Source organism: Triticum dicoccoides, chromosome 5A (genome assembly GCF_002162155.2).
Source record: "Triticum dicoccoides isolate Atlit2015 ecotype Zavitan chromosome 5A, WEW_v2.0, whole genome shotgun sequence".
Lineage (NCBI taxonomy): Eukaryota > Viridiplantae > Streptophyta > Magnoliopsida > Poales > Poaceae > Triticum > Triticum dicoccoides.
Window position 1 is genome coordinate 533,046,920 of NC_041388.1, and position 11,113 is coordinate 533,058,032.

Here is an 11,113-nt window from a genome sequence, read left to right on the forward strand (position 1 = left end):
CCAAAACCAGGGCGACGACATGATGTTAAACGCGCGCGGTCATGAAATGTGTCGGCCCGTCGGGCGCACTGCCGACTCAAAACTAAAAAAGGGCGGACGGCCGACCCAAACGAACAAAAAACGAACAAAAACACCGTCCGTTTGAGTCGGCCCGTTGAAGTTGCTCTTATGTCACATCTAGATGAGTCCTAGACACAGCCTTTTCGATTTATTTGTGCTTTGCCCATCTATAGGCAGGACCAATCACGCCCTATTATTAGGGCGTGATGTAAATGGTCCATGAGAACCGAAAAAGAAAACTTTCCGTCCGGTTGTCTACAAAACCGGGCTAGAACAACAATACTCCCTCCATTTCAAAATATAGTGTGCCCGTGCTTATCGAGGTCGAACTTTGACCATATATTTAACGAACGAGACCGACTGTGGCGGGAGAAAAAATTACATAATTAAAAACTTCTTTCGAATACGCATTGACTGATATAACTTTTACTTTCGCTGTAATTGATCTTGGTAGTTAAATTTACGGTCAAAGTTGAAGCACGGAGATAGAGGAAACACTACATTGTGAAATGGAAGGGTACGTTGACTATATCTCCATCAGGGTTCACGTCAAGTCAGACGGACGACATCACTTTTCTAAGACAAAATCGCAAAGTGACAAAAATGGGACGATGCGAAGACAAGAACACTGCCGTGGCTGCTCCGCAGTCCGCACTCACAACGCCACACGATATATTATCCAGCCCAAGATTTCCAACTACTCCAGTATTTGTTCTCCGGCGGAAGGTGGATGTCTCCGTACGCCGTCCTCGCCGCCGTGCTTCTCGCCTTCTGCTACGCCGTCTGGAAGGCTCGAGGCGGCGGCGGCAGCAGCAGGCTCCCGCCCTCGCCGCCGTCGCGTCCGCTGCTCGGCCACCTCCACCTCCTGGGCCGGCTGCCGCACCGCTCCTTGCGCGAGCTGCACGCTCGGTACGGCACCGATGGCGGCCTCCTGCTCTTGCAGCTCGGGCGCAGGCGCACGCTGGTGGTGTCCACGGCGGCCGCCGCGGCGGACCTGTACAAGAACCACGACCTCGCCTTCGCCTCCCGCGTGCCCAGCGCGCCGGTGGACAAGCTCACGTACGGCTCCATCAACGTCTCCTTCTCGCCCTACGGCGACGCCTGGCGCCGCAGCAAGAAGATGGCCGTCGTCCACCTCCTCTCCCCGCGCCGCGTCGACTCGTTCGCCCCCGTGCGCGCCGTTGAGGTGGCCGCGCTCGTCGCCGGGGCACGCCGCGCCGCGGAGGCGGGGGAGATCGTGGAGCTGAGGGAGCTCCTCTGCGCCTACAGCAACGCGGTGGTTACCCGCGCGACGACCGGAGCCGCAGGGGCCACGGCGGAGAAGCTAAAAAAGCTTTTGGGTAACTCCGCAGCGTTCTTGTCGGGGCTCCAGGCGGAAGACGTGCTCCCCGGCGCGGCGGCGAAGGTTGTTAGGTGGGCGACGGGGCTCGAGAAGAGGCTGGACGCAGAGCTCCAACTGTGGGACAAGTTCCTATCGGAGACAATCGCCGAGCACCTTGAGAAGAAGAAGTGTGACGGGAGGGCAGGGGAGGAGGACTTCCTGGACGTCCTGCTTCGGCTGAGGGAAGAAGGCACCGCCGGACTCGAGCTCACCGACGATCGCATCAAAAGCATCATCAAGGTTATCGTCAATCGATCACATAATTTCTTTGGTTTTAATTTCTCAGCAAAATGTTTAATATATTTTGTTCTTTGGTACTCTGGCCAATTCTTGGGTTGGGTGCGTGCAGGACATAATAGCCGCCGGAACAGACACATCGTCCGTCACGCTGGAATGGGCCATGGCGGAGCTGGTCGGGAACCCACGGGCAATGGCCAAGCTGCAGGACGAGATAAGCCGAGCCACCGAAGGCAAACCGAGCATCGAGGAAGACGACCTGAGAAGGATGGAGTACCTGAGGGCCGTGCTGAAGGAGGTGCTCCGGCTACACCCGGTGGCACCGCTCCTCGTCCCGCACCAATCGACCACGATGGCGGTCGTGCAGGGCTACGAGATCCCGGCCGAGACGGCGCTCTTCGTCAACGCCTGGGCGATCGGAAGGGACCCGGCGGCGTGGGGAGCGACGGCGGAGGAGTTCCAGCCGGAGCGGTTCCTGGGCGGCGGCGGCGCTGAGGGCGTGGACCTACGGGGGAACGACTACCAGCTCCTCCCGTTCGGCGCGGGTCGGCGGCTCTGCCCCGGCATCGGCTTCGCGATGCCGGTGCTGGAGATGGCGCTCTCCAGCCTCGTGCGCCACTTCGACTGGGAACTCCCCGCCGGGGCGCGCCTGGACATGAGTGAGGCGCCCGGGCTGACCACGCCGCCGCTGGCTCCGCTGCGACTCGCCCCCAAGTGCAGGGGGCAGCAGTAGCAGTGCCACTACACTAGTTACTACTACTAGAAATAAAAGAGATGGGTCCCAGCCATGCAGTGTATTTGTGGGCATGTGATATTCTGATGTCTGTATAACGAGCCGTATCGCATCGTTTGTGGGCCAGTGGCCTATAGATTCTTCTGCCATGTACGTAGTACTGTTAGCCCAGGTTCTTTTTATTCCCCGTGTGGACGGCGATGTGCATAATTCATGCGTGAAGACACAATATCTGTTGCGCAAGATTTATTTGGCTGGTTTTTAATTAATCACGTGCAGATGTTTAGCATGTTTGTTAATTATATCGTACTCCCTCCGTCCTTTGTACTTCCAACTTTGTTGGAGAGTCAAACTATTTGAAAGTTTGACCGAGTTTGTGCAAAAATATATCAATGTTTGTGAAATAAAATAGGTATATGATGAAAATATATTATATCATGAATCGAATGCTACTAATTGACGCCATAAATATTGATGTATTATTATATAAATACAGTCAAACATAAAAAAGTTTAACTTTCCAAAAAAATTAGAAGTACACTCTTTGAAGGACGGAGGGAGTACTGTACTATCAGACGCGGTTTTTTCTGGGAGTTGCGCCATAAAGTGCTGTTGAAAAGATACGTCTAAAGTTACAGGGAGACGGCCATACAGTTCTCTGGACCGTGTGCACGCTGCCAGAAAAGTTCTTAATGTTAGTTGAGTCCCTGGCTCCCCAATTAATTGACCTGCAATAATACCTACGGCTTCTCCCAATTCGACCAGATCACTATAAGTAGGACTCCGGCCATAGCATAATTGACAGATCCAAAAAGTGCTTCGGCAAGTAAAAGGGGTTATAATATATATTGGTTGTGCTCGAAAGGCAGTTATGAATCGATTGATTAATCCAATTCCAATATCTTGATTTCGCGCGGCAATGCATCGTGAACCGATATATATATCGTCTGCTAATACACGACCAATTAGTGTTTGGACAAAAAGTTTTTCCGTCATCCCATTTTGAGGACTTACAGAAATACCTCGGATAGTACCACAATCTCTTCTACGCACAATAATATGTTGAACTACTTCAACAAGTCTACGTGTAAGATATCCAGCATCTGCTGTTCTTCTAAAAATGCCGAACCCAATCGTTGCATAAAAGTTCGTACCGTGCTTTTATGTTTACGAGCTAAAGTTCTAGCACATGAAAGTCAAAGTATATACTTTAGTCGATACAAAGTCCGTTTTTTCGAAGATCCACTATGATAACGAAAAAGATTTCTACATATCCGACCAAATCAATCAAGAATATCCCAATCTGATAAATCTGTCCACATGCCGGCAAAAACGATAATCTTGACCTATGAACGAAAAGAATTTACAAAGTAAACTTTGGACAAAAAAAATTCATCCAACTGATCCTTTTATGTAGCGCCCGACAGACGGGCGACATATCATATTATGCACCACCTGACTGATAGGCGTTACACGCCTCGTCAATATCATACTTAGAATTGCTTAAAAATTGCTAAGTCAACGTGCAACACCTAAAAAATAGACACTACACTTCACGGTGTAACGCCTGTAGCATAGGCGCTGCACTAGTGGGCTTGCAAGAGTTCATACGCTAGCGTCCAAGCCGTTAACTCTAAACGATCCCCAAAGGCCGAAAAGGCTCATTATCACTGACAATGCATGGCTAGGAGAGGCACGACACGACAGTGCATGTACCTGCCCTGCTAATTCAGATTTCTTTTGGTTGACACGACAGTAATTTCTGTGGCCAAGTTACCTACTACCAGCTACGTATAGGGCAGCCCATTTTATATGCATTTAGACACTAGTCAGAGATTTTGAACAGGGTACCTAGCTAATCCCTGACACGCCCCTCATTCCATGGTACAGAATGAGACAAACTTTTGATGCGTGCAAGGCCACGCTTTAGGCGCTACACTATATAGCTCTTTAAGTGTTGTATACTGATTTAGCAATTTTTAGTCAATTTGAAGTGCGACGCTGACAAGGTGTGTAACGCCTATCACTCAGGCGCTGCATAGTATAGTGTGGCATCTGACTGTCGGGCGCTACACAAAAAGGTCAGCTGGATGAATTTTTTTATCAACAGTTCATTTTGTAAATTCTTTTCATTCACTGGTCAAATTTGTTGTTTTTGCCCATGCCTATGCGCTACAGACTGTACAGTGTATGTGCATGCACTGACGCTACATCTACAGCACATCTGCATCCTCCTTGCTGATTCAAATTTTGAAGGCCACGCCTTTCTTGGAGTCAACGCAACAGATGGTTGTGGCCTGTGGGAGTACCGGTGTTTCAGGCTACGGACATTTTTCATTTCGTCTGCAGGGTAGCACACCGCCAAATTTGATGGCTGCAAAAATTAATTATCCCGCTATTATATTGTCAGCTGTGAGCGCAAAAGTTTACGTTGACAGATCCATAATTATTAGCATGAACAAAAAAGTACTTCGTATTTTTTGCATTAAGTATGCTCATGCTGATCAGAACGTTCTTCATCTTGGCAAGTAATTTTTCTTTAAACAGTTCTTCATATTGTCTCACCGTAGAAACAAGCTAGGTAATGATAGGTTCTCTCTTTTTTCTTTGCAAAGTTAAATCATGTTAGTAAAAAAGTTATGTAAATTTAATATATTTAATGACTATAAGTTCTTCATGTAATTTCAGTTAACAGTAGCAATGCCAAAGTTACTCAAAAGGTCAATGGAAATACTGCTTTCGCTCTAAAAAAATGTTACTCGAAAGCTTTTCGGGTATAATGGCAAAGTTCAGACACAACAATTTAAAAAAACAAAGTTTTATTGAGTTAAATATTTTTACTCCAAGTAAATTCAAAGAAATAACATGTTCATTTCCTAAGAGTATTGTACTCCTCATAAGGACTAGCATTCTTGAGTGATGCTATTATTACGTGCTGTTTTTACGAATATCTTACACACGTAATTCAAATCGCCGGTGGTTATTTTTTTCCTTTTCTGGACGGTTATTTTCTCTCTTAGGTATGTAAGTTTTATGTATGAATAGCATCTTTGTTATTTTTTTTACGCATGTGATGTACAATTTGTCCCGAGTCCGGCTAGCAATAGCAACAATTTTACCGGGGCCATGACTAGAAATATCATACAGTAAAAAAAAGGAAAAATAAGTCTGAAAATCAACGACTACAAATACTGAGTGACATGCATCAATATTTAGTTTATAAGAGGTTGAATTATTTCTATCAATAAAAAAAATATTGACTGGCGTGCTGCAATTGTTGTCTTTTTCGAACATGTATGCATCTCGTGGCGAGGTTGCTGTTGTCGAAGTCTGAGGGTCGGAGAGCATATATGCCGCAATCAGGAATATAAAGTGTGCATCAATGTCACATCCCTAGCTTCTGGCATTGCACTAGTACTAGCCTTTGGTGATGCATCATGTTTACTTTTACAGAAAGTTGAAATGGGGATTGTCCAAACCCTAGCATTTTAAGAATTCACCAGGTTCACCTAAAATATTTTCAGTCAATCCAAGTGGCTTTCAAAAATGTTCATCATCTTTGGAAAAATGCTGGAAACAGTAACCAGAGATGATGCACATTTTTCCATGTCATTTTGGATCTTTGAACTAATATATATTGTATTTGAGTTGGAGCAAATATATGTTATATATATTTTTAATGCTTCAATAATTCTGATATTTTGTGAGGGGCTCTAGAATATTACTTTCAGTCCCTGCAAAAATTATTGGAAGAAACAAAAATGATTTAGTGTTTGAACTAAATCAAAACAGATTGAAACAAATAGAAAACAATGATTAAAAAAATAAAACAGAGCAAAAATAAAAAGGGAGACGGCCACCTGGGCCACTTACCTGTTTACCTGCCCGGCCCAGCTCCTCCCGCTGGCCCAGCCCGCCACCGCTACCCCCCCTGTCGTCTTCTTCCCTCGCCAGAAGGACGCGGGCACGCGCCCGGCGCGCGCGGCCACGCGCCCCGGCCACCTCCACCCTGCCTGGCTGCCTCCTCCTCCCCTGGTTCCCTTCCGCGACGCCACGCAGCCCCCTCGGACCCCTCTCACTCTTCCTCGAGGCCCCGCCCCTCTGCTCTTTCTCTCTCGCCCGAACCCGAACACAGCCGTCGCCACCGACGCCGTTCGCCGCGGCCACCATCCCCCTCTCGCCTCCCCGACGCCTCCCAGAGCTCCGCAAGTCCTCCCTCGTCCTCCTCGTCGTCTCACGCGACCAGAAGAGCCCCGGAACGCCGCCCCCGACGTTTTCCCCCTCGCTGGCGGCCGAGGATCTTCTCCGTCGAATTCGGCCACTCCGGCGCGCCCCCGAGCTCGCTGACCCTCCCTGCACGATCCCCGTGAGTCCCTGCTCCGTTTCCCCCTAACCCCAAGCTCGATTTCGAGCTCTAGCCGCCCCCTCTACCGGAGCCGAGACGCTCCGCCGCACGGGCTCGTCGCCGGTGAAGCTCCGGTGACCTTTTGGTCCCACGCCTGCGTCTGTTGCACTCGTTGCGTCCCGTAGGGTAAAACTAGCGCGACCACCGTCTTGTTTGCACACCGCAGCGCCGGTCCCGCGAACACCCGAGCTCCGGCAGCCGCAAAAGAGGTCGCCGCCGGCAGCTCCGGCCACCCCAGCCTCCGCCACCGCCACCGTTGGATCGCCACTCCACCCTCTCCCCGTAGCTGCTCCCTGCGCGCCAAAAGAGCCCCTGTAGTGGGTTTCCGACGCGCACCACCGCGTCTGGCCTCGCCAGCGTCAAGCCGCCGGTGGGTCTGACCACGTTGACCACGGCGGGACACACCCCCCCCCCTCTGGGTCGATGACAGGTGGGGCCAGCCCCCCTGTTAATTAGTTTAGTTATTTTATTTTAACTACCCCCCTCTGCTGACACTGACAGGTGGGCCCCCGCCATCAGGTGATTAGCTTAAGCTAATCACCACCTAATCTAACCCCAGAGCCACTGACATGTGGGCCCTAGTGCCCTAATCCTTAATTAAACTAAAATAAACCCCCCTGTTTAACCTGTGACGCTGACATATGGGTCCCACAGGTCAGGTTTGACCTGGAGGCGCCCTGTTGACCTGCTGACGTCAAGGTGATGTCATGCTGACGCATTAAATGATTTTCTGGATTTAAAATAAATCAGAAAATTCCAGAAAATTGTTTAAACTTCAATAAATCATAGAAATTCAACCGTAACTCCAAATTAAATAATTTATATATGAAAAATTATCAGAAAAATTCAAGGAATCCATCTGTACCATTTTCATGCATGTTAGAACGACTTATAGCTGCTGTTTAGCACAAATCAAATAAAGGGCATTTAAATAATCACATATGGAGTTTGAATTTGAATCTTGTATTCAAACCAACTTCATTTAATCTGTTGCTAGTTGCATTGGCTCAAAACACATTCATTTTGCCATGTCATGATCATGCATCATATTGTGCATTTCATTGATTGTGTTCCCTTCTGTGTTGCCGGTATTTGTCCCCCCCCCTCGATAGACGTGATACCGATGATGTGATCGTTGACACTGATGAAGACTCAATGTTATCTTCAGAAGTGCCAGGCAAGCAAAACCCCCTTGTCCATTCCGATACAATCCTACTCTCTCGCTCCTGCTCTCTTTTACTGCATTAGGACAACACCGATTCATCTGTTACTTGCTGCGGTAGCTGAACCCCTTTATCCTCTGCATGACCTGTCATTCCACAGTAAATAGATGAAACCCACTAGCATGAGTAGGAGTTGTTTGAGCCCTGTTGTGCCTACTCATTCATGCTTGTTTGTCATGCCTGCTACTGCTTAGAGTTGAGTCGGGTCTGATTCATCGGGGATGAATCAGAGGTGTGTGAACATGTCCTACGGTGTGTGAGCTAAGCGTGTGAACACGATTTGGTAAAGGTAGCGGTGAGAGGCCATGTAGGAGTACATGGTGGGTTGTCTCATTGCAGCCGTCCTCAGGAACTGAGTTCTGTGTTTGTGATCCATGATTCAGCTACTACCACGCATTGGGCCCGAAACCAATGGACCCTCTCGGCTTCTTAATCACCCTTGTCCTCTGTCCAGGAGTTGCAAGTAGTTTCTGGTGTTTGTAGTATGCTGGAGGCCGTGGACAGCGCTGACCGTAGAGGTGGGCTGTGATGCGGTAGGCACGTGGCCGGGTAAACCGGGCGCCCGTTTGGTGTCACGGAACCCTGTTCACATCGTTTGGGGCTGTGAGCGAAACTCCGGCCGGATCTCCTCATTGATGGAACCCGAATAGGCGATAAACCTGGACTAGAGACTTGAGTGTTTAGGCAGGCCGTGGCCGACACCCACGTTGGGCTTCCGCTTGAAGGTTGCCGAGTACATGTCGTGTAAACGGCGGTAAGTGGTGAGAGCGTGTGTGAAGAAGTACACCCCTGCAGGGTTAATATGATCTATTCGAATAGCCGTGTCCGCGGAAAAGGACTTCTGGGTTGCTTATATCAGTTCATAGACAAGTGAAAGTGGATACTCTAAAATACGCAAGATAAGCGTGAGTGCTATGGATGGCGTTCTCGTAGGGAGACGGGAGCGGATCCATAGTGGTGTATTGATATGGTGAATATGTGGACTCGTGTGCGCCACCTCAAAAGAGTCGCTTGCAGTCGTAGTTTAGGATAGCCACCGAGTCAAGCTGGCTTGCTGCAGTTAAACCCCACCATCCCCTTTGTTGATAACGATGCATATGTAGTTAGTTCTGATGTAAGTCTTGCTGGGTACATTTGTACTCACGTTTGCCTATTTTATGTTTTGCAGAGAGACTTCGGTCTCACTAGTAGTTTCGCGTGGACTTCGACGTTTAGCTTGTTACCTCAGCTACGATCTTGTGCCCTCGGCAGGATCTGGTAGATAGTCAGGCTTCTCAGCCTTTTTCATTTATAGATGTCTGTACTCAGACATGATAGCTTCCGCTTGTGCTTGATTTGTATGCTCTGAATATTGGGTCATGAGACCCATGTTTGTAATATCTCGCTCCTCGGAGCCTATTGAATAGATTACTTGAGTCATAGAGTCATGTTGTGATGCCATGTTGTATTTGCACATATCGAGCATATTGTGTGTATGTTATTGAAATGCTTGGTATGTGTGGGATCTGACCATCTAGTTGTTTATCTTTAGTAGCCTCTCTTACGGGGAAATGTCTCCTAGTGTTTCCACCGAGCCATGGTAGCTTGCTACTGCTCCGGAACACTTAGGCTGGCCGGCATGTGTCCTTCTTCGTTCCTGTGTCTGTCCCTTCGGGGAAATGTCACGCGGTGAATACCGGAGTCCTGTTAGCCCGCTACAGCCCGGTTCACCGGAGTCCTGCTAGCCCAGTGCTACAGCCTGGATTCACTCGCTGATGACCGACACGTTCGATGCTGGGTCATGGATGCCTGTCCCTGTAAGTCTGTGCCGCTTTGGGTTTACAACTAGCCATGTCAGCCCGGGCTCCTTATCATATGGATGCTAGCGACACTGTCATATACGTGTGCCAAAAGGCGCAAACGGTCCCGGGCAAAGGTAAGGCGACACCCGTGGGAATACCGTGCGTGAGGCCGCAAAGTGATATGAGGTGTTACATGCTAGATCGATGTGGCATTGAGTCGGGGTGCTGACAGCGTTGGTATCAGAGCTTGACTGCCTGTAGGATTACCAAGCCAAACTGGTCGAAGTTGAGTCTAGAAATTCTTTAGTTATATAAGGGAATTGATTGTGGGATGGAACGTAAGGCTCTTTTTACTCCTTATACCTCATGCCCTTCTGATCTGAGTCATCTTATCTTTCCTGCGGGGATTAAGAACTAGGCTATCTCTTCTTTCTATTAGGATCACGTGTTACTAATCAGTAGACTTATAAGATTGTTGGATTTAAGTCTCAGTTCAGTTCCTACTACTTCCGTATGTTAATTGTTGATCTCGGAACCTTGATATTGTGCTTCTGAGTGGTTATGCCACCATTTTTGTGATTGTTTGAAATCTTTTTGAGCAATTATAGCCGTTATGCTGTCCGAGTCATCCCAGGTTTCTAAATAGTCCGATGCATTTGCAAATCCCTTCCTTCTGTTTCCGATGTTCCCATGGGCCAGATTAACCACACTAATCGGTGTGTTGAGGTAATTATTGCCTCGACATATATGTTGGAATTATTATTATGACCCTAAGTGCTTAGGGGATCATCTAGTGGTCTAGCCATGATTTGTGTCCTAGTGTGAAGATTCTGGCCTTTATTCTCGGAAGCATCCCGTGATGCTACTTAGTAGTAGGTATTCTACTCCTGGGTTCTGAACCCGAGATTCACTCTACCTACTTCATGTTGATAGTAATTGCTAGTGCCTTTAGGATATTAGTAACCTTTGCGATAGTCCTTGAAGTCCGTGGTATCTTCTTCTTCCAAATACCATGAACTACTTATGGCAGATGTTTATTGGATCAAAAAAAATCACAATTAGAGTACTCTTGAGGAGTTCTCCATTCATAAATCGTGACTCTGCCAGTTCTACCTTTCTGCATGGGTTATCCGGAAGAAATATGTTGAACTTGGTTCGACATACTAATCTATGCACCCACAACTCAGAAAGTTATATGTTCCTTTGAGTTGTTCTCTTTAGTTGCATTCTGACCCTTGTCCATCAATTGATAGTCAAGAGTATGCGTGCGTTCGTTCATCGATGCCTATGACT

The 11,113-nt window shown here is 48.1% G+C and overlaps 1 protein-coding gene across 1 annotated transcript; it reads left to right on the forward strand.

The window, feature by feature from the left end:
• Positions 1-724: 724 nt before the first annotated feature.
• Positions 725-2,713, forward strand: LOC119302576 (cytochrome P450 71A1-like). The gene is made up of 2 exons (XM_037579613.1): positions 725-1,681; positions 1,791-2,713. The coding sequence occupies exons 1-2, from the start codon at positions 791-793 to the stop codon at positions 2,409-2,411; spliced, it is 1,512 nt and encodes a 503-aa protein (XP_037435510.1). The 5' UTR covers positions 725-790; the 3' UTR covers positions 2,412-2,713.
• Positions 2,714-11,113: the final 8,400 nt, after the last annotated feature.

What these genes read in the sequence shown, in the direction of transcription:
- LOC119302576 (XM_037579613.1), top strand. Translation starts at nt 791, where the DNA reads ATGTCTCCGTACGCCGTCCTCGCCGCCGTGCTTCTCGCCTTCTGCTAC. An exon ending in GCATCAAAAGCATCATCAAG is followed by an intron (nt 1,682 to 1,790) that starts GTTATCGTCAAT and finishes GGGTGCGTGCAG; the next exon opens with GACATAATAGCCGCCGGAAC.